This window comes from Acinonyx jubatus, chromosome B1 (genome assembly GCF_027475565.1).
Source record: "Acinonyx jubatus isolate Ajub_Pintada_27869175 chromosome B1, VMU_Ajub_asm_v1.0, whole genome shotgun sequence".
In the NCBI taxonomy this organism is placed as follows: Eukaryota; Metazoa; Chordata; class Mammalia; order Carnivora; family Felidae; genus Acinonyx; species Acinonyx jubatus.
Genome location: NC_069382.1, coordinates 15,842,380 through 15,866,153, shown reverse-complemented (window position 1 = coordinate 15,866,153; position 23,774 = coordinate 15,842,380). Strand labels below are relative to the sequence as shown.

Below are 23,774 nucleotides of genomic sequence, written 5' to 3'. Positions count from 1 at the left end.
TAAAAGACAAAATAAAGATGCTGATCCACCTTATCCATCACAGTCATCTTTTACTATGAGTGCCAGTCAACATTTTAATTCTGTTTCTTCTTTTTACTTATTTGTGATTTAAGAAATGATCTTTGAGTTTGGGTTCACTGATCTGAAAAATGAAGCTGAATTGTTACCATGACTGTTTTTACAGGACTGGGACACTTGAGAATTAATTGGCACAGCTCTCTGACAACAGAGGGTTAAGGTTGATGAGGGCACCTATACATAACGGAGGAAGTGTGTCTGTGGGAACGGATTCCCTGAGGGGGACAAGATTCTAATCACCATCCTGACCAACTCTTTGGTTTTAGAGAAAAGGAAGCTCAGGCACATATCCAAGGCTACACTGGTAGTCAGTGCCAATACCATGAAGACAGGAATGTGCCCTATTAATGCTACTTGTTCCTCTATGGACCAAATATTTTTTAAATAAGTTAATTCAAATACTGTAGCTAGTCACATTTCCTCAAAACTGGTTCCTAACTATCCAGATTCACATGGAGATGATTCCTGTTAAAGGTAAACTTAGAAAAGTTCCTGAAGTCACCAAGATAATAGTGCTAATAAAGGCTGCGATAAATCTTGGCCTGAGCATGTGAACAGTATAGAGACCTGGTAAGTCAGAAAAGGGGGTGGGACATTCATTAAAGGCTATAAAGGAAGAGAAAAGACATACTGCGAAGGATTGGTAAAAACAAGGACGTTACTGGCTGGCTCGCCCAGGAACGTGAGTCCCCTTGAGACATAGACCCCTGTGGCATTAAGGGAGCCACATACTTCTGGCAACAGCCCCATGTTCCCAGTTGTCAAAGGGATGATTCATTTAAATAACTTATGGTGTGAGTTGAATTAAAGGAATTAAAGTAGAATTGTAATGATGACAACAAGAGGTCCCATATGGACTTTAAAAGTAGATTGTTTTATTTCAATGAACAATCTGATTTTTAAAGCCATATTTAGGGGCACCTGGGTGGCTCAGTCGGTTAAGAATCTGACTTCAGCTTAGGTCCTGATCTCATGGTTCGTAGGTTCGAGCCCCATGTCAGGCTCTGTGCTGATAGCTCGGAGCTTAGAGACTGCTTCAGATTCTGTGTCTCCCCCTCTCTCTCTCTCTGTTCCTCTCCGCCTCGCACTCTGTGTGTGTATGTCTCTCTCTCAAAAATGAATAAACGTTTAAAAAAATTAAAAAATTAAGTCATATTCACATTTAACAGAAAAGAGCAATGAAATTCGACCTCCCAGATTTACCAAGCACTGGATGCCATGATAGAAAAGTAAAACTTTTACTCAACTTAAAAATATTAGAATGACTTAAACATGTAGAAAGAGCACAACGAAATACATTTTACAAAACATTTTCTCTGAAGATAAGAAAAGATCATCAGATGATATTTTCTTATTTATAACTTTGCTCTGCACTGTAACTGGTGCTATGATGTTTTTGCGAGACAACAGTAGCTGTCCTTGAATGGGCTTTGAAATACAGCATTTTGATTTTTTTAATTCCATTTTTAAATTTTTTTGAGCGATTAACATGAGCATTTTCAATATCATGTGGCTTGAATGTATAATCTTTGGCCAGAAATTTTACTCCTGGAAGTGTGTTCTAAAGAATGTCCAAAAGAAGTAAATAATCCTTTGTATAAAAATGTTTATAGCATTGCTGCTTATGAACGTGTAAAAAGGCTAGACTAAACTTAACTTCGAAAACAAAAAAGGGAAATGGTTAGGAAAACTAAAAAAATATATCTACACCAACGTGAGGGCATATTATTCTGCAGTGGCTTAAAATGAAAAAGAAGACTAGACAACTATCAGAAAATATTAATAGTAATTGATATATATGTATTTTATTTCTGCATAAAAGTTATATATATATGATTGGATGAGGATTTGAAGAAATTTAATAGGATATAGGCTTGTGGATGGCTTATATTTATTTTACATATAATATTTACTTATTTATATTTTTATGTATGTATTATTTATATATAAGAATTATAGAATTGTTCAATATATTTATATTGAATTAAATGGCCTTAAAATGGTTAGACAATGGTTTAGTTTTGACTTTTCTTAAAATAGTATATTTTATCATTTTAATAATACATACATTGCAAGTAATTTTATATTGATTTATAGAAGTTTTGTATTCTTAAGCCATACACGTTTCCAATCATTTCCATCCACTCTGTAGTCTTAGGTTTATATATTCCATGCACAGACTGCTGAGTGAAATTTCTAAAAAGTAAACACTTCCAATTAATAGACTGAATGCTTAAAGTTTTAGTAATGTAAGTGCCTGGTATCCTTTTTTTTTTTTTTTTTAAATGGTTATGTATTTTTGAGAGAGCACAAGCGGGGAAGGGGCAAAGAGAGAGGGACAGAAGTTATGAAGCGGGCTCTGTGTTGACAGCTGCCAGCAGTAAGCCCGATGTGGGGCTCGAACTCATGAACCTGTGAGATCATGACCTGAGCCGAAGTCAGACGCTCAACCGACTGAGTCACCCAGGTGCTCTAAGTGCCTCACCTTCTTATGCTAGAAAGACAGCTTGGATGGGAGGGGAGTGAATACAGAATTGAGGAAGGGGAGGAAATTATAGACTCATAGACTGAAAGGAACCCCAGAGTTCTCCATCCATTCTTGGACCAGTGGGATTTTTATGGACAATTTGCAGGGTAAAATTCCCAGCCTGTCAGTAATCCACTCATAATGCAGGGACCCACGAATTGGCCCTGATGTCTAAGGACATGGATCCATCTAACTCAGTGGTCATCAAGAAGTCACTTTTATAAGTGTCATGCAAACGCCTACTTATCGCATTTTAGCACGCAGCCATCATTTAGAAGAGGATGTCTTTGAACTGTGTTGTGAATGAATTGTAATATTTTTCTTTCCCTGAAATGGTAACATTTAGGTAGTCGGTAGAAACGACGTTGAGTTTACATATTCGACAAACATGTTAACTTTCATTCGTTGCAATATTTGTGTGGATATGTGGGATGCTAAGGTTTGTCATTTCCAATATTATAAGTATCTATTACAGATACTGGTCTTGATGCTTAGTTTAAAAAGAAAGGAAACTCTTTTGAGAGTTCAGTGCACTGGGAATTTCTACCAATATTTCTCTTCTAAGGTAAAATGTTACATGTTACCTGGATATTGTTTGTTACCCTCTAGTTAAAGTTCTCTGTTTTCTCTTTCTAAAAATGCATGTGTTCTCTCAACATTGAGAACAGAGAGTGTTAATTCAAATGTAGCATGGGATGTCTGCCTATCTACATTTTCATCCGTACTGTATGTGAAAATGTTGTCTGTGAAGGAAAAGTAGAATGAATGTGGATACTTTGCCGTTAGACTAAATGTGGTTTATTTTCCGCTTGTTTGAGAAAACGCTGAAGAATAAGGTTGTATGAAGGTGTCCAGATTTCCCATTCTAGTGATTTGGTGTCTATGTTCTTGCCATATTCCTGGCCTTTGAAAAATCAATGGGACTAAACCCTGACTTTTCCTTAAAGCTTGAACAGACTAGATTCTAGATACATTCCAAATATTTGAACCTTGGTTATTTTCATTTAATTCAAAGCACCCTTCAAAATATTTGGATTATTAATCCTGCAGAAACCCTTTATTTGGTTTTTTTTCCTTCCTCTTGGTTTTTTACAACAGGAAATATTAAATGTCAAGAAAAGTACCATGCCATTATCCAAATTATCTTTTACTTAGTACCAGTTTAAACGCTGATTACATTGAAAATCATTTCATTTCAGCCACAGCGTCCTGTGTTTACTCATGAAAACATTCAAGGTGGGGGGGAACCGTAAGTATTCTTCTTATCTTCTAAGTTCAAGACTAACCTTGACTCACAAAACAGACAACTGGTGTACCAAAACAGAGGACTTTGCAAGTGAAAGAGGACAAAGTAACTAAAATGAGGCCTCTGTGATCAGTCTCTTTCATAACGTAGAGCAGAAGTTCATTTTAAAAAGAAACCCAATCATTTTGCATAGCAGCCTTTGATTTACACACCAGAAGAACCTAACGGCGCTCCAGTGATGCCTAAGATTTACCAATCTGCCTCCCTCTTTGTTCTACCAACCATGCAAATTCCAGTAACCACGGCTGTAAAGACACAGAAGTGTCCTAACAGTGGTTGTACACATATCTGAAGACCAGAAGAATGTCAAAGTACACCAGAAGTGATAAGTCAGTAACAAAATTCCAAGGTTACCTTTTGACAAAGGTCTTCGGGAATGGCAGCGTATTAAAACAGTCACTGTCATTCAGTTAAATGCCTTTTCCCGCTTACAAATTCCCTCTCCTCTCTGACCCACAAGTCACCTCAAATCGAAGGTGTCACACATTGTCTTTAAGATGCTCTTTGGCGTGCGTATCCATTTCTGCTCCATTTTGCCCATAATAGATGTTCAGCGGCGACCTACTTCCCACTGGCTACTGCCTAGCCTGTAAGTCAGGAGCTAGACCCCTGGGAAGGAGCACGAACGGAACTAAACCTTGTGAGGTACCCCTGAGCACAAGCAGGGCCTCCAGCCCACGGCGCACGCCCTGCCCCCCTGGGGTAGAGCAAGTGGCCTGGAACCTTCCTGACCTCTGGCTCCCTCCTCACTTCTCAGGGACCTGGCAGTGAGCTGAAAGCATGCTCTTCAGAAACCATCTCTCACCTGAGACTGCCTGTCACCGAGTCCAGCCAGAAAGCTTTTCTTGTTAGGGAAAGATTATGAAAAGAACACGCTGGAAGTAAGAATCATTCCGAGTTCCATTTAACTGAAAAAAATTTTGAAAAATCAAGTATGACCTGTAATTCTAAAGTTTTGGTTTGTTGCCTTATTTAAGCAAATGATAGGAACACAACACAAAAAATAAATTCCAGGCCTGTTTAGGTCTATTGTGTTACCAGCACATCGTATTAAGCAGCTGTTAAGGAGATTGCGCATTAATAGGTATATTATGTTATACTGTTTTATGTCATAGAAAGTTAATACTTCCAAGTGTGGTCATTTGGGTATTTATGGAAACCACAGAGCTCACAGGTGGGAGAAGGCACTTTTTCAAGGTCCTGCTGTGGACTTTAGAAACATCTACTAAACATTACTAAATTTCTATTTGATTACAACCCCAAGGAGTGGGATGATGGGGTGTCACTTAATTTCTTTCATTTAAAAAATAGATTGGAATGAAAATAGGTACCTAAGGTTATAATGTTGCCGCAGTTCAGAACTACAATAAAATGTGTTACAGGAGACATTGCAAGTTATAGAGACAGCTTCAAACTTGGCTGAGCATTTTTTATTTAAAAGACAAATTTCTTTTTGAAGCATCCTGACCTCACCACCATCATTCATCTCACCGACACATCTTTCAAAATAGCATTTTAATTGTAATTCGGCTGCATTTCCTGTCGTGCAACACTGGTTTTGAAAGCCAGCAGAGGCAGAGGGGTTTCCGGAAGGTTTGTTTATGTTTTCCATGAAACTGCCAATTTTTTTCCTTTTCCTTTTTTTTTTTTTTTTTTTTTAAATGTGTGTGTGGTCTAATTAAACCCGAATGGTAAGTAAATGTTGAGGAGCATACTGGCTTTTGTCATACCAAAGTGAAGTAGGAGTTTGTGCCAATTTTGGTTTTTTTTAGCCCTTGGGACCTTGAGATTCTTCAAGCAGCTGGGGTTTGGTGGCCTTAAATGGGCCTGTCTCCATAAGAGTTTGGACAAGCGCCCGAGGGAAGAAGGCTGAAGCCTCAAAAGCTCAATCAGAGAATCAGTGTTTCCCAAAGGGAGAGCTTCAATGTATATCCATAGAATCAGCAGCCCAGGAATGACTTTCTCCCTCAAATGTGACACTGGCAAAGGGACCAGGTTGAAATCAACTTTCCCCTTATGAATTTAGAAAAGATAGCGTCCCTTCACCAGAGCAGCCTCCAAATCAAATCCTTAAAGCAAACAACAAGATAACAGGTCTCCTCTAATCAGGGCTGGCCCTGTGGAAATATCGAAATTAAGCAATGTTGGTTTTCAATACCTCCCTGTCTTTTTTACCACTGCTCTGGGATTCTGGCTACCTTTCTCTGTCCTTCTCCTTAATCAGAATCCTTTTTCAACTGAAGACATCAGATGCCCAGTTTCAAAAGAGTACAAGTGGCAGAAAAGATTCCCTAGCAGGATAAAATATTAACAGGGAAAGACAGCTCTAATGTTGTGATTTCAGGCTTTGGTACCGGCCAGAGAAAATAATGTATTCTAGGAGATGATGTTAGGCATCACATCTCACCAGCTCTTTCCCAGACAACCACCACCATCGCTAACCCCCACCACAAGCCAACTTTATCTGGGTCCCCCAATCTGAAAAAGTTCATGGACAGAGAGGAAAGCCAACGGAGCCATGTCCCTGATTTATGACACGCTGTTTGCGTTCAAATGATAGAATAGTTTTGTTCCACCAAAATGTGATTTTCTGACTGAATGAAGTAATTAGATGTAAATCATTCTTGTTCCAGCAGTATTCAATATTATCTGCTTTCTAAAGTTGACCTTAAAAATCCAAAGTGCCCTGAAATGTGGTTTTTATTTTCTTGCATTGGCGGAATTACACAACTGTTATAAGAAGCAGCAAAAACAAAAGTTCACTGAGTTTTTAAAATCCCCCTCATTCTATTGGTAATATTTTAATAGTGATAGAAAGTTTTCATGTTAATTGCATATCAATTGCTTCTTGAACTGCTCAGCTGCTAGGACTTGTGTCTTCACTTTCCGAAATGCCAATCCATGTTAATATGCAGTAAAATACATACTATTTTGTTAACCACAAATTCAATTTTACTGATCAATGTCACCCAAATAAAGGCGTTCAAAGAATTCAGGCAGAGAAAGGAAACTGGTAGCATTCTGTCAGTAATTCTTTTTTACATAAAATCATTTCAAGGGAGAGTTCCAACATCAAACACAATTTCTCCAGGACCTATTTTAAAACGAAACTTATACCCATAATCTATTGTTTGATATTGGCTCAGTAATCAGTGAGCATAGAATACACCTGCTTGACTTCAGAGGTGAATTACATCAGATTTTCAGATTCTAAATCCTCATAGAACACTGATTCCAACTATAAAACTAAGTGGCTGTAAAGAATTCCTGTTGGCGGAAAAAATAACCTTTTCTTTTACAGTAATCCCCACATAGCGATTTAGAAGACATGACTAACACAGTTTGCACATCTCAGTTTAGAATCACTTGAAAATTCAACTTGGAAGTCCCAATTATTTGCTTTTGATTATAGTCAGCTAAACCTGTAACCCTTTCTCATTTTTACATTGCTGGATAATGCACATATCACTTCTTTTATAGTCTATACTCTTATTTAATGTCTTCATGATATCTATGAGTGGACAATTGGAATCCAGGCCTGATTTAGAAATGTCAAAATGTTTTAATCCAACTTGTGGATACTCTAACCTTCCACAAATACTCCTCACTGTAGTTTTGAAATGCTATCAGAGTGGTCTAAGTCCCATGAAAAGCTAAATATTTCTATTTACTTTTCACGCTTACCGAAGATTTATACTAATTTCACATGTTAATAAGAATAGAAACGTTGACAGTAAAATGACTATTGTATAATTTTCTATAGTTTCACAAAGGTGTAAAGATTTGCTTTTAAACGCATCCATTTGTCCTGTTTAAGGTTTCAGGCTCTGTATAACTATACTCCTAGGAATGAAGATGAGCTGGAACTCAGAGAAAGCGATGTCATTGATGTGATGGAGAAGTGTGACGATGGATGGTTTGTGGGTATGTGTGCACTTCCTTCCACACCCCTTTGGCCGCCTTAGAACTTGCTCGTATTTGCTCACGTGCGATAGACAAAGGCCCTTGCGATGCCTCGGATCTTTCACACTTTGCCCTGCATTTTTAATATGGCTTAGTATCTACTGCTTTGGCCATACGTGATTTTTCTGCTAGTTTTAGTTCCACCTCCACTGAGAGAAGCAAATGTCTTCGAATAGCACCAACCAGGAAAGACTGAGGTCTAAGAACCATAACAACGGTGTTTCCTAAACGAGAAACAGTATCACTCTGTCGGGTGGGCGGTTAGGTGTCCACAGTGAGGATCTAATTGGAAAAAAACAAGACGCAGCGAGCAGTTCATCTACTTACTAGGTCTGATGTTAAGTGCCCTGAAAGTTCAATGATCCACCTTTATGTTAATTTTTGGTAAAAGTTGAGAGAGGTTCCATTCTTACCACTTAAAAGGCAATCACATTCTTACCATCTTAAAAGAAGACTAGAGCTTTTCTGAGAAAACTTTTGTAGATAAGAGAATCATACAATGGGACACACAGGAAAGAGGTAGAAAGAAAGAAATTCAATTTTACTGATCAATGTCACCCAAATAAAGGCGTTCAAAGAATTCAGGCAGAGAAAGGAAACTGGTAGCATTCTGTCAGTAATTCTTTTTTACATAAAATCATTTCAAGGGAGAGTTCCAACATCAAACACAATTTCTCCAGGACCTATTTTAAAACGAAACTTATACCCATAATCTATTGTTTGATATTGGCTCAGTAATCAGTGAGCATAGAATACACCTGCTTGACTTCAGAGGTGAATTACATCAGATTTTCAAAGAAAGAAAGAAAGAAAGAAAGAAAGAAAGAAAGAAAGAAAGAAAGAAAAAGAAAGAAAGAAAGAAAGAAAGAGAAAGAAAGAAAGAAAGAAAGAAAGAAAGAAAGAAAGAAAGAAAGAAAGACAGACAGACAGACACAGGGGAGAGAGGAGACAAGATGAGGGAACCAGGGCTTTCTATAGACAGGTAATCAGTGAGGAAAATAATCAAAGAACCGAGCAGACACCAGCCTCTGCTTCTGTTCATATTAATCCCCCCATTTAGAACAAAAGTAAATGGCTAACCCACACAGGTGAAAAGAAAATCAAACCAAGACAAGAAGTTCCAGAATGTAAATGAAACCGTAGAGCCTCTCTTCACTCCATTTGCGCTAGAAATCCTACGGAAGAATTCAGCACACCAACCTTTATTACCAGTTTCAAAGGAATTCTGTTATTTGAAACCGAAGGCAATCATGATGATGGCCAGTCGTACCTGATGATGAACCCCTGCCTACAAATAGTTCTTGGCCTTTTTTTTTTCTTTAGTGACTGTAAATTTTTATGTTTTATCAAGGACTCTGGCAGTGCTATTTGTAAATGAATGAGGCGGCATTCAGCGTGATCTTCTATGACATCACAAAACTGGATAGTCCCTGATAGGCCATTGTTACACCGCGTCGCACTTTTCTAGTCCATCCCATCACACTGCCAGCCTTGTCTTTATTTAGATTGTCCTTGAAAACGTCACTTCCCCCAGTGCTTTTTCCTTTCCTCACTCTTGCCTAGCAGCCTTGGTGATGGAGCATCGTTATACTTGATATCATTACACTTAAAAACCCACCTCCTCAGCAGGATTGTCTTTCCCTTCAGGCAGGGAGGCTGAGCTTTTTTTCCCCTTTAGTCTGGTGTGGGCTGGGAGCGCAGCGCCGAACCTTAGGAGGCAGTGAAGGCGGCAGGCAGTACAAATAAAACCGCTCACTTTGTCGGCTATGCCTTCAGGTGAGTTTGCTCTCTTTCCCAAACCCTGCTGGGCTTGCTCTCTTAGTGAAGGCTTGTAAATGAAGAGCTTTCAAGACCGCAAAGAAAAACCGATTATTTCATTGCTGTCCCGTTTCATTTGCTGCTTCTATTTTCAGGAACCTCGAGAAGAACCAAATTCTTTGGTACTTTTCCCGGAAACTATGTCAAGAGGCTGTGAATCACTCTCCCTCCTTTTTACGCTGCATTTCAGCACGGCATCTGTATAACCTTGCCTGAAAGATACCCTTAGGCCCCCTCCTCCCGCTGTCCTGCCTTCCAGTTTCCAGTAGAAGTCACCCACTGTCACCATCTCTATCTGCCACCAGACCACCAGCAAAGGAACTTCCTGCTGCCCCGCCCTGGGGAGGCTAGCAGACTTGCTTCCGCATGAAAGTGCATATCCCTGATGTCTGCTCTAAACTTTGAGAAGTCGATACGTGAGATCAGAAAGAAAATCATTGTAGTTAGAAAGGGTTACGTATTTGAGGCAAAAAAAAAAAAAAAAAGGAACTGTCTCAAGGAGACTCTCTAGTTCACTTCGAAAGATATTCTCCCCTCAGGCAGCCAGAGATTGTGTTTTACTAAATGCTGTGGTTTGCATTTTCGCATCCTTAGCTTGGCAGTGTATTTTCCTTTCACGAGTTTGCCTAGTGTCCTGGTTTACACGACATGAAAACTGTACTTCGGCTATCGTTTGCCTGCACTTATATATTGTAATACGCACAGTGATTACAAAAATCTAAAGCAAGAGTAGGAAAGTTAATCCGAATGAGTGTGATTTTGTTGATTGAATGTGAGTTTTCAAATAGGAGCCTTTTCCTGCAGTCTCTTCTGTACTTTTTAGAAGTGCAAACCGTAAGTGATTAAGAGCCTTTGGTAATAATCATGAGACTATAAGAGGTTTAACTAGACTACAAAAAAAAACAAAAACAAAAACAAAAACAAAACCTATTGTGTTGTAAAGTTGCATTGCTATTTTATATTAAAATGTAATAATCAGCATCATGAACAATGAGCTCTTAGTGTTTTATTTATCTGATAAAATTTTAATAAAAACAGTGTTAGTGAGAGGTGCAAAGAATTATCCTAACGTAGACACTTGAAAGTATCTGTAAGCAATATTCATAGGTAAGATTTCACTGTGTGCACACATATACATTTGAGATTGTGTGAAAACAGACAATCCATATGGTATGTTGTACATTTTATGGAAATGTAAAGGAATCCCACACATTATTTTATAGAAATAGAGTACTTCAGAAGCATCACAAGTATGAAGGCTGGTTTTAGCAAGGATTATGATCAATACAATTATTTTTACTATGATAATTATTTTTCTTCTATGGAACTCAGAATCCTGGCTACATTTGAGGACAGGAATATGTTGAGCCTGATTTTCCTGGTGTGTGTAAAAATATTTCCTCGGAATACATTAGGCACTTTTTAGAGGCAATGTTAAATCATTCGGGTTATATTTTCTGCCCTGAAGTAGACATTTACAAAATGGTTTTGGGACCTGAAAGATTTAATGTGGTCAACAGTGCCTGAATTACACATACCTTGAGAACTAGCTTTGTATTTCTTATGACTTTGCATAAGAACTATTCATATTTGGATCTTGAGCACCTTACAGATAAAACTTTTTATGGCGTTTCTTCTGTGGACAGTGATTGATCTTTTCACAATGTACGTAGACCCTAGCATTTTGTACATATGTTTGCTCTTTTGTACAGACTATTTAGTTGTTGAGAAAATGGGAATTTCCTAATTTGGTCTTTATCCTTCACTTTAAACTAAGCTAAAACACTTTCAACAGATTATCCTTTACATATCCCACAGATCACAAGCACGCCTTGATTGCGCGATTCTGTAAGATAGCATTTATGCAAAAGTTTATGAACTTACAAGATCTGAGCAGCCAAACTGAAATGTACATAAATACTGATTACAGAGGAATCTCATTAGAAAGAAGGTAAAGAAACATCTTTGAGTAGACTACCTTGATTACTGTCAAATTCACAAGCAGCTTTATATTTTAAAGGCTTTGGGTTTGAAATTGAGTCAACTGCATGCAGCTTTGCTGATAAATGAATATTTATCTTTGATGCCATTTATGAGAAAAGATTTCAATATCTGTTGCCTGTCATATTTAAGAAAAATTACTGTTTCTACTCTCTGTATCTGATTTTAAAAGGAAAAATATTCATACCTGGCTTTCAGCTTATTGACTTTGAATTCTTATAAGCGAAGGTCATTGTGTTTTTCTCGAATAGACATCTAATAAATTTTGCTTGGAAGTATACTTTAGTTTTTCTTTTTGACATTTCTCCGTAAGAAAATTGTGTAGTTTACCCCCAATTTCTTCCGTAAGCCAAGAGAAAATGCATTTACTCTATGTTCTCCTGATACACAAATGGAGAAAAGATGTATATGCACCAGCTCAGAGAAGAAATATTCTTTAAACTCATCACTAAACCTCATTTGCGGAATGAATACTCTTTGGCTGAAAATCACCACTCAGCTAAAAGCAACACATTTAAAAATATTTCTGCCTCAGAAACAGCTATTTTTCCAAGAAGAAGTTAATTACAAGAAGTTGGAAGCACTTTTTCAACTCAACTACCTTAAATTTTAAAATTATTTCCCTAAAAAGCTTTATCACCATCGGCATGGGCAGTCCCTGGTAATACCCACAAGCTTTTGGCAAATTTCAAATTATGTGCTTTTCTCACACACAAATAGTAAAGGGCTAGCTCCACACCTTGGATCCTTTCTAATAGACCTTGGATCCTTGTGGCTCTATGTGTATCAACCCTCATCGACATCTATCTCTCGCATTCAGAAACACATACATTCCTCTGTTGGCAATTGCGTTATCAGAGGTGTTTTGTCAAGTTGGTTCATCTTAATTCTCACCTTGGACCCTTCCATTCCATTGGATAACTTCCACTGTATATTAGCTCTCCACCAAAATGCGTTCCCTTTGTGTGAAGAATATGCCCCAGAATATTCTTTTGTTCCTGTTTCCATCACAGCATTTATGGGTAATTTCACCAGGTGAATCTGAATCTGATAAGGTCGGGGTGCTTATTTGTGTACTCCGGGTGTCTCCCATTGCTCTCCTCAAGTGAATCTCTTGCCAAATGATCAACACCCTGAAAATACAAATCTGGGATTTTAAAAACACACCCATCAAAATCTAGATTCCCTCTTCCCACTTGAGAATTACTCACTTGTGCTTCTCCGTAAAATCTGCTGAAATGGCACAGCAGCCTTATCAAAGCACCGAGCCCAGGAACCCCCTCCACACCTTTGCGGTTTGCCCAGACTTGTATCCCCGCCATGCGGGTACTGCTCTGAGGTCCAGAGCAACTACACCACAGTGTGACGTGCCTGCGATGCCTCCTCATTGTGGATGCCAGGATTCCAGGTGGAATCTTGAATTACTTTTTGCTTTAGAATTGCCTCACACTTAGTAACCTATCTTACTTGATTTTATGTCAACGCATGCTCATCATCATACACCAAAAATTACTTTAAGGCATGTCATTTATGCTACTAGAAGCCTCCCTGGCAGGTGGAGTAGGATCCCTTGTTGCAAACTCAATATGGCAGGGCCTGTAAAGCACTGTCTGCTTATCCGCCTCTATCTGCTGTGGGCTCACATCTGTGCACTAACTGGCCATCTCAGTCAGTGAAAGAGTAGCAACAAGGGACCCTCTGGTACCTTAGTTGCCAAATTTTAATCCCTCCTTTAGCAACACCCTCACTAAAAGCAGGTATGCCCAGCTCTTATTTGATGGAAAGCAAAAAGAACCTGTTTGAGTAACTGTTCCCATGATCATTCACTGCTTGATCTCTGTGTAGATGGTCAGTTCGTGTGGCCTGATTATTTCTTCCTATTCTTGTCCAGATTTCAGCCGCAAGAGGTGGTATACTTTGAGGAATCAGGTAATCCAAAAGACTAAGTATTCTGTCAGCTTCCAAAAGTCTGTTTATTTAAAGACTGAATCATTCCATCTTCCTTTCCAGATTATAGCCTTCTAATAGCTATTTACGTATAGTTATGGTTTCAAATCATGTCCTCATCGTCAATGATTGGGTCAGAGCACAAGCAGAGATTGGCATTATTAATAAGTGGTCTACACCAGGGATTGGCAACCTAAGGCCTGTGGACCAAATTCAGCTTGCTACCTGTTTTTTTATGGCTTGCAAATTAGGAATAACCATTGGCGTCCCACTATTTGTATAGATAGACATTGGCGATCAATTTGATGATAGGGAACACAAATTTTGAACCCCAATTAAGTGAAATGTTGTCTCCCCAGAAAAAGAATCTGTTTCCTCTCACTGGTAGATCTATACTAAAAACTTTACCCCAATATTACTGTATTTTGAATTTCATCAATAAACTGGTGGAAATTTGTTTTCTCTTTGTTACATAATTGTGTACATACTAGCCTCAATTTTGCCTCCTGGCACACAAAACCTAAAATATTTACTATCAGTCTCACTAGAGACAAAGCCTGTGAAACCCTGGTCTATGCCAACTGACAGCAACAAACCGGAAAACTGACCAGAGGGAAAGGAACACTGAACGTCCCCTGTATTACCAGGGGGTAACTTACATGCGTCCCACGGGTTTATCTTCACAACAAATCTAAGAGGAAATCAGCTTTGTGCCTATTTTATAGGTGACGAAGCTGAGGCTCTGAGAAGTTGATATGAAATATAAGATGGAAATCAGATTCAAAATATGGTTTGTCTATCTTCCAAGCCTGTGCTCTTTCTTCTAAATCAACCAAGCTTGGGGTGCCTGGGTGGCTCAGTCGGTTAAGCGGCCGACTTCAGCTCAGGTCACGATCTCGCGGTCCGTGAGTTCGAGCCCCGCGTTGGGCTCTGGGCTGATGGCTCAGAGCCTGCAGCCTGCTTCCGATTCTGTGTCTCCCTCTCTCTCTGCCCCTCCCCCGTTCATGCTCTGTCTCTCTCTGTCTCAAAAATAAATAAAACGTTAAAAAAAAAAAAAAAGATAATACCAAATCAACCAAGCTTGGCGCTAAACACACTGTTGATCTAACTGTGCGCTCCGAGTTAAACAGCTACATCCGCTTGCCTCCTTCAGCCCCATCATTTTCCCAGACTCTGCCGTCACGAGCAGCCAGCCACTCATAACAGCCCCTTGCTGTTCATGGGATGACGAGAGAGGGTGTAATAGCGAAATAGTGTTTCCCTGAGGAAAGCTAACTTTCGATTCTAAAAGCACATGGTAACCAGGGAGAAAATGACTTTGATTATTGACGTTTTAATTGAGCATAAGCCTGTCCATGAGTTATGATTCATTATGGCCCTACGGGCTGTTGCTTATGAGCCAACTCAGCTCTGGGAAACTCTGGGTGCTTTGGGAAGTTCTTGGTATTGTTGAGCCACTGGGAGAGAGACAAGCCCAGCATGCTCTAGGAAGGCAGCGTGCTTACAGAACATCTTTTCAATATACCAAGTCCCAGGATACGCTAGCCATTCTCTGCTAGACGACTCGCTAAGCCTTAGCTCACTGCTAAATTCAGCCACTCAGCTCAGGAAAATTCCATCTGAGCTCATGCACATACATATATCTTGACCCAAAAAACTTTCAGTGCAAGACAGAAATCTGCCTAGCAAATCTTCACCTGTTCTTTTGGGGTTTCTTGTTTCATCCTTTTCCCTAAAATACGATGGGTGACTCAGTAGTCCCAGTGTCTTCTAAAAATAAGTGCCATTTCAAACAAAACTCTTGTTACCACTAACAACACCCGTGGACAAATGTCAAGAAAGCTTCAGAATGACTTCCTGAAGCATTTTTTACCCTTTTTAATTATACAGGCAACAGACACTTAACGGGAAAAAAATTAGAAATATAAATGAGTAAAAAGAAGAAACATAGAGTCACTAACAGTCCCATTTAGGGTACAGATTACACTTTGGAATACACTTTTCCAGAGTGTTTTCTGCACGTGCAGATTAGTGTGTTTCTAGTACGTCGTGTGCAGGCAAAAGTAGATTCATACCGAACATACTGTCTCATAACCCGCACTTAATATTGAGCAGGACTCTGAAAACTAAGAAGGAGGAGGAGGAGGAGGAGGAGGGGGGAGAAGGGGGGGAGAAATCAGGTTTCCAAGTCAATGTGACACTACCAAGGTTCATACAAAGAGCGAGGAAAAGTCAAAGTCAATCCCCAGGACTTATGAACCTGTAATTAATTCAAAGTCAAGAGGCAAGAATTACAGAATTACCACTAGGCTGGAAAATCTGTTGCAATCTGAGGAATTGCTATGGGGAGGAGAGAAAAGATGAAGAGGGAAAAGAAAATAACATTTATTAGCCCCCTACCATAAGCTATCACACGTGTGAGGCATTTTTATAGCTAAGGAGTGGCCAAAGAAACAGAGATGTTAAACTGAAATATATGTGAACTTCAGAGCAGTGGAATGCAACCTCCAAACCATCTTGGACGTTAGCAAAGTGCACAGGTTTTGAGGCAAAACTGACAGGACAGATAATCATTTATTTTGAAAGTAGATGTACTCCAGACAAGTTAGGTCGGAAACGTCTTTATCATGCGAAAGCACAGCGCTGCTCACCCAGGACAATGTTGTTTCTCTCCTAGGGGACACTAGGCCGTGTGTGGAGACATTTGTGCTTGTCACAACTCAGGGTGGCAGATCTATCACTGCTGGCGTCCAGGGCGTAGGGGCCAGGAATGCTTCTAAACCCTGCCGGATACAAGGCCGTCCTCACAACAAGTATCCAGCCCCACATGTCTGTAGTGCTGAGGTTGAGAGCTGATGCTCGGGGGAACCCATACTACTTAGGGGAATCATACTGTAGCTCATTTCATTAAACATTTTTTTTTAATCCATGGTTAAAGAGCCGAGAGCCAGAGGCCTAATGCTCTCTATAGTCTCCCTACATCTGGCAATACCAGATACTTTGGCAGAAAGCAGTCCCTCTTCCCAAATTTGGGAGGTAAGAACAAAATGCATACAAAAGTAAATATGGAGTAAGATAATAGGTGATTGCTTATAGATAAACATTAATCTGTGGGAAATCTCTGTGGACAAAATGGCCCATCTAGAGCAGAGTACATTCTCTCCTACAGAGGATCTCAGAGAGAGTGTAGTTGTGTCAGGGGCTGGGTGTGTGAGGTAAGATGAGTTCAGTTATTAGGAAGCTGTTCGTAGGTCTCATGGCTGGTGAAGAGAGACTCCACCTCCTTCCAGAAGACATGCAGACCATAGGGGGTTTGCGACGAGGCTAGCCTGAGCTCTGAGTGAGAACCTGGAAGGTGCCGTCTCCTGAGGCTTAACTTGAGGCATCCAACTGTGCCCCTCAAATCATTCACACCATTTGCAGTGAGAGTCACATCTACGTTCCTAGTGAATAAGACTGGGGACATTCTCGTCTCTAGTCAACATCTACAGGAATAGTGACCGTTTAAACACAAAACGAGGAGCTCAGTCTCTGGTATGGCTGACCTATATCCCCCCAAATTCGTATTTCAGTTGAAGCCCTAACCACCAGGACCTCAGAATGTGACTGTAATTGAAGGTAGGGCCTTTAAAGAGGGAAATAAGGTAAAATGAGGTCAGATGGGTGGCCCCTAATCCAGTATGACCGCGGAGATTCAGACACAGATGTGCGCAGAAAGTAGACCGTGTAAAGACCCAGGGAGAAAACAGCTACCTCCAGGCCACGAAGAGAGGCCTCCAGGAGACTCCGTTCTTGTTGACACTTTGATCGTAGACCTGTAGCCCCCCAATGTGAGAAAATAAATTTCTGTTGCGTAAGTCACCCAGTCTGTGGTCCTCTGCGACGGCAGTACTACAAAAATAATCCAGTCCTTCCCTCCGGACCTCTCACCTCTACACACTCTTCCTTCTCGGCTCCCCAGGCTCCCCAATTCTCGGTGGGCAGTACACGTATCTTGCTCCCCAGATGACGACTGCAACTCCCCCTCCCCCAACTCTGTCCTCAATCTGACATTTGCATATAAAAACAAGATATAACAAAGGATAACTATTGAGTAGTTCCTGCTTAAGCCTTCACGGAGAGAAGAGACCCCTTTTCCCTGGCACCGCACGCGTGGGTGTGCACGCGCACGCCCACCCACCCACATAGAGCCACCTTAACAAAAAATAACCAACGGTGTATCCTGTAATGCAGTAAAAAATTCTAGGTCCCAGGAGGTAAAACTTTAGCAAGATCTTCTAACTCACTGTTAATTACACATAAACTTGCATTGACAGGAAAACCCACCATCGACTTATCTTATAGCAGAGGGCTCTGAGTCAGTAGCGGTGTCCATCACAGGGAAAGGAGTCCCTATCTCTGATCTTAACTTTCTCCATTGTCTTTGCACATCAACCTGCACATCAGTCAGAGCCTGGGTACCTCCGGGGAGTCTGGAAGGTTCAGTAATAACATACCTTATGGAATCATAGGTCATTGAAGAGCATTTTCCTGAATCTTGAGAACGTAAGATCAGGCGCTGAAGCACAATCTCATTTCAACAAATTTGCTGAACTCATCTTGGTGGCTAAAGGTGCCTGTATGGGGTTTATTGAGAAGCTACCCAAAGCCTTTCATGTGTCCACAAGCTCCAGGGATTTCTGGGTTATTCTCTTGCTAGCCTTTCAGAACTCTGGGTCCCCAAGTTTTGCAAGGGCTGCTGCCACCATGGCTACCCCCTCAGGGGGAGGCACACCTCAACTCTAAATGGTAACTGTACAACTTGGAAAGGGTGAGCTGCTGAGGCCAAAACCAAAGAAAACAAAACAATTAATAGATGCCTGGATCTTTCCAGAAGATACCTCAAGTACTCACACTCTTTTGAGATCTCTAGTTGGCACCTAATTCCACAAGACCAGACTACTTGACCTATTTTGTGTCACCAGATAGTCTCAATGTGATGCTTCAAGAAGACATCTCAAATACATACTCAGAACAGCCTTCAAAGGAGGTGTCAAAAACCTGCTAGTTTTCCTTCCACAAGGAATGGAGGGTGGCATTGAAACATTAAACCGACTCTTGTTTGCCACTAAATATAGAAAACGTATATAAATATGTCAACATTTATAAATATGTAAATATATATATATGTATATATGTATATATATATATATATCCTTATGGGCTGGGTTAAAATATGGAAAGATAGAAACTGAAAGCTAATAAAATCAGAAGTTGTTAATTGGATAATCATGAAATATCAATGTTCTTCCTTAGGGTATAAGTATTAAGGTCATGATGAGTTATAAGTTCAAGAATTTATAAATAGGGGCGCCCAGATGGCTCAGTCGGTTAAGTGTCCAACTATTGATTTCAGCTCAGGTCATGATCTCACGGTTCATGAGACAGAGCCCCACTCTGGGCTTCATACTGATAGCGCTGAGCCGGCTTGGGATTCTCTCTCCCTCTCTCTCTGCCCTCCCCTGCTTCTGTGCTCTCTCTGTCTCTCTTTCTCTCTCTCAAGACAAACAGATAAACTTTAAAAAAAGAATTTATAGATAATACTTATGCCAGAAAAAGTCCCTTGGACAAAACGGCAAGGAGTCAGTATGTCTCTTCTAATGACTCAATCATATCAAGTAAAATTGGTGTCAAATTACATTGGCATAAATATTGGTGTTATTGGGTCTATAATGTAATACCAACCAGTAGCACATTTTTATTGTCACTGCTCAAGACACTAGACTCTATCTGAGCCAATGCTACTCGTTTTTGTTGTTGTTGTTTCCTATAGATGAGCTTTGATACAAGGACTAAAATTCCAAACAAACTTGGCATTCAAGGCATTCCGGCTTGACATTCCCGACCAAATGCCACCAACATCTCCACTAAACACCCTTGGGGATGACACTCAAAGCCATTGACACAGCAAGTCATGACTCATTCTGATAATTCCACTGCGCTCCTCTTGGTGACTCAATATCAATACAGAATGTTTAATTCAAAACAGAAGAAAACACACAGAGAGACATCAAGATATTCAGAATCTGTGTATGTCGCCATGGACCAGGCCAGAAACATGAGATTTGCTTACTTACACAGAGTCGCTGACAGCATAGACTTCTCCCTAGAATTATTGGCATTTCCCCCCCTTCGCCTTCAGCAAAAAAGGATGGCTACTGGAAGACAGAAATGAATTGGAACTAGCACGTTTATCTTTGATCTACTCCCTAGGAGAAACACTGACACTGTTCAAAGTATTTACAACAGGGCCTGTCCCTCACTCTCTTTTTCTTCTTCTGTCTCCTACTGGAGGAGTCTTAAAATGCTCATGAACTCTGAGCTAGTGCTATCTAGACCTCCCACCCATCCAGGATCCCTCAACACACACAGTTATGCCTTTGGTCAGCTGTCAAACGATACGAAAACAAGCTCAGTGGACATCTGCCCATGGATTAATGGGCATGGCATTTCTTTCAGTATCAAAGATAAATTGCTAGACAGCTGTATCGAAAACCACAACATACTGCTCAACACTGATGATACACGGAGGAGATGACCTATTTCCTAAATGGGGTCATGAATAATCTTCCTCCCTCAGGAGACATTCTTCCCTGCAAGAAAAGATTTAAAGCAACAACAAGGGCCACGGTGCAAATTTCCAATCCAAAGGTGTCTAAGCCTCCTTTCTGATGATGTATTGTATGGGTGCTGATAATTATTTGATGATAATTATTTGGGGATCATTCTGGAATTCAGTTTAAAAAAAGAATAAGTAGAAAAGTATGAATGCCTTGCTTTGCCAACATGAGTCCTACAGAACAGAAAAGCGTATGTTTCAAATCCAACCTTACTTGGGTGTCTAAGGAAGTGGCCTTGAACTGGTGACAACTTCATTTAGCTTGTAAAGTGGGTACAATTTTTTAAAAACACATAGCATTTATCTGAGTAGTAAATGAGCTAATACAAGCAGAACCTAACACAGAGTTGAAACTACATAAAGGCTAGTTCCATGCTCTCTTTTTCCTTTTAAAGTTACCATTTTGGCTGATTCTAAGTGGCATCAAACATTTGGAGTTACTTGTTAGGTAATCCTCTTGCTCCACTGCCGAGTTTTAGGGGTGGGGTATTTGAAGTGGACAATCAGAATACAGCACTTAAAAATATTTTTTATTTTTTAAATTTTTTTAATGTTTACTTATTTTTGAGACAGAGACAGTGCAAGCAGGGAAGGGGCAGAAAAAGAGGGAGACACAGGATCTGCAGCAGGCTCCAGGCTCTGAGCTGTCAGCACAGAGTCTGATGTCGGGCTCGAACCCATGAACCATGAGATCCAAGTCGAGGCTTAACTGACTGAGCCACCCACGCATCCCTAAAAATACATTTAAAATCAATAAGATTTTCAAAGAAGATATTGTATTGCATGAAACAGGTGTTGTAATTTTTCATAGTAAGCTAATCAGTTCTAAGGAAGCAAGTGACATAAAAATGGAGTTAAAAACCAGAAATAAAAAGAGAACAGAGCGAAAAATTAGATAAAGTGCTATCAGCCATTGGTTATTTTGATGATTCCAACACAGAGATCTAGTCTGTGATAGAGGCTGCAGAAACCCTAGTGGGCAGGAGGGGTGACAAGATAGGCAAGCAGACCAGAGGTCTGGAGCCGGGCATCATGGCGCTCTGAATTCTGCCCTCATACGATCTGTGACATCAAGTCACTGAGATGGTCAAAATGTCAATATCCTCATTGGTGAAATGAAGAAAATCAACTGAATCACCAAGACCCTTCCATTTCTAAACTGTCCATGAAATCTTAATGGGAAATATGTCAGGGAAAAGGCCAGAAGACTCGGTGGCAACTGGATATGAGTCTCAAAGAAATGGAAATTCATAAACACGAAATCTTAGGCTAGAATCCTGCTGTGGTGGGTTCGGTGAAGAGTACAGCACAGAATAAAGAGTGTGAAGAGACTATTTTTTTTAACAGGTAAAGACAAAAGAGGAAACATGAAAGTACATAAGCACAGGGGTAATTAAACAACTCTAGAAATCAAAAATAAAATAAGCTTAAGAAAGTAAAAAATAAATAAATAAATAAAATAAGTTATCATTTTCGCCTAGCAAATTGGCAACCGTAAGGTTGTCTCCACATAATGTTTGCATGAATGTAAGTTGATAAAATTTTTGGATGACAGTTTGACAGTTCATAACAAAACTTTAAAATACTATGGATCCATTGCCAGCGACGTCATTTGTATATATTTATTTGATACTTTTATTTTACATATTTCTTTTTTTAATGTTTTTATTTATCTTTGAGAGAGAAAGAGAGACAGAGCATGAGCAGGGGAGGGACAAAGAGAGAAGGAGACACAGGATCCCAAGCAGGCTCCAGGCTCTGAGCTGTCAGCACAGAGCCCAATGCGGGGCTCAAACTCACGAACCATGAGGTCATGACCTGAGCCAGAGTTGGATGTTCAACCAACTGAGCCACCCAGGTGCCTCCAATTCTACGTATTTCTAATATATCTTTATACATTGTTTCTATATATTCCATATATATTTACTAGAAATAATTATCAATGTGTTCAAATATTTAGCTATAAGTAGTCATTATCATGTTATTTCTGACATCAATTAATTTTTAAAAACTTAAATATCTAACATTAAGAATTGTTAAATATGGGTGCCTGGGTGGTGCAGTTGGTTAAGCGTCTGACTCTTGATCCCAGCCCAGGTCATGATCTCACAGTTTGTGAGTTCAAACCCTGCATCTGCACCATCATTGCAGAGCCTGCTTGGGATTCTGTCTCTCCCTCTCTCTGCCCCTCCCCTGCTTGTGCACTCTTTCTCTCAAAAAAATAAATAAACTTGAAAAAATTGTTTAAAAAAAGAATTGTTAAATAAATTGTTAAATAAATTGTGGCACTTTTTACTATGAAATACCCCATAGTCATTTTTAAAGACCTCATGGAACATTATTTAATGATGTATAAACATGTTCACAATACATTGTTAAGTGAAAAAAGTGCTACAAAACAATCTTCTGTTTTAGTAAGAAGAATGTGTATTTTTACATATGTGTATATGTACCTAGAAAATAGAAGGGCGTGTGTGTGTGTGTGTGTGTGTGTGTGTGGACCTAGAACAAGTGTATTTGGTTGACCCTATGAAACTGCCAATTTTATAAGTAAAAAACAGCCAAATACCAATCAGTTCATAGGGTTCAACCAAACACACAAATACATAGATACTGAAATGAGACTAGAAAAATATTCACAAAAATGTTGACTACGACCATATCTTAGTGATTACGGATACCTTTATTTTTCTAACTCTTTATAATTAAGATGTGCTTCTTTTGATATATGAAAAAGTTATAATGAGGTCAAATATTTAATTTACACACTAAATAAGCCCAAAATATGTCATTTCTCAGCTACTCTGGCTTCCAAATCCCCACCTTCTGGTTAACAGAAATATATAATATAGATAATTATATCGGGAGGAAGGAGAACTTAACATCTTCATGGCAGTGGGAAAGCTCTGGGGTATTGGGCACAATGTCCTCTACCTCTTCTGGTCTCCAGGGCTATGTCCCTTATCCCCTGGGTATCTCCTGGCCTCTAGGGCTGAAATCTGAGGATGGTGTAACTGGTGATCTGATCTCCCTCGGTTTGGTCAGGATGATCACTTCCTGGCTGACTCAGCCTCATGTTAGCTCCTGCGGGCCGCAGACTCCTGAATATCTGCCATGCGCTCCCTCCAGCCTCTGGCCCAGCAGTGCACCCAGCCTCTGCCGGGGGTCACCTCACCCCACCATCGTGTGTACCACTGTAGATTCTTCATGCCTCGATTCTGTACCTCTGTGAGATAAAGAACAAAGGAAAAGCTAAATCCCAGAGCCCTCTTTCTGCCTGAGTGTACCGCTTTGTCCAGCGTATTCTGAGTCGGCTGAGGTCCAGATTGCTCTTGAAGTTAATTCACTTTAAAGCTCCAGAAAGGAAATCAAGAGACACACCAGTCACTTCATTCTTTCTCTCCTTCTCCATCTTTCCATCATTTCTCATGACAGAATATGGTCCAGCTTTTCTTTTACTTCTGCTATACCTCATG

At 39.9% G+C, this 23,774-nt stretch overlaps 2 protein-coding genes across 21 annotated transcripts in view; one reads left to right on the top strand and one right to left on the bottom strand.

Annotated features, from left to right (window-relative positions):
- The window catches only part of SORBS2 (sorbin and SH3 domain containing 2), a 221,302-nt gene extending 209,329 nt beyond the window's left edge, over nucleotides 1–11,973 (top strand). For 17 of the 18 annotated variants that reach the window (XM_053216306.1, XM_053216307.1, XM_027077169.2 and 14 more), the window contains 3 exons: nucleotides 3,805–3,854; nucleotides 7,729–7,835; nucleotides 9,788–11,973. In XM_053216306.1, the coding sequence (XP_053072281.1) occupies nucleotides 3,805–3,854; nucleotides 7,729–7,835; nucleotides 9,788–9,849 (219 nt within the window). In that variant the 3' untranslated portion in view covers nucleotides 9,850–11,973. The remainder of the gene's footprint in view (nucleotides 1–3,804; nucleotides 3,855–7,728; nucleotides 7,836–9,787) is intronic. The other variant, XM_053216299.1, reaches the window with a different exon arrangement.
- CB1H4orf47 (chromosome B1 C4orf47 homolog) overlaps nucleotides 1–23,774 on the bottom strand; it is a 533,217-nt gene that overhangs the window by 363,031 nt on the left and 146,412 nt on the right. Inside the window, exon 12 of one of the 3 annotated variants that reach the window (XR_008295852.1) lies at nucleotides 10,136–12,826. The exons of the other annotated variants lie outside the window; for them this stretch is intronic. The gene's annotated coding sequence lies outside the window, so the exon portion shown is untranslated. Of the gene's footprint in view, nucleotides 1–10,135; nucleotides 12,827–23,774 lie in introns of those variants that run through there. 3 annotated transcript variants of the gene reach the window in all.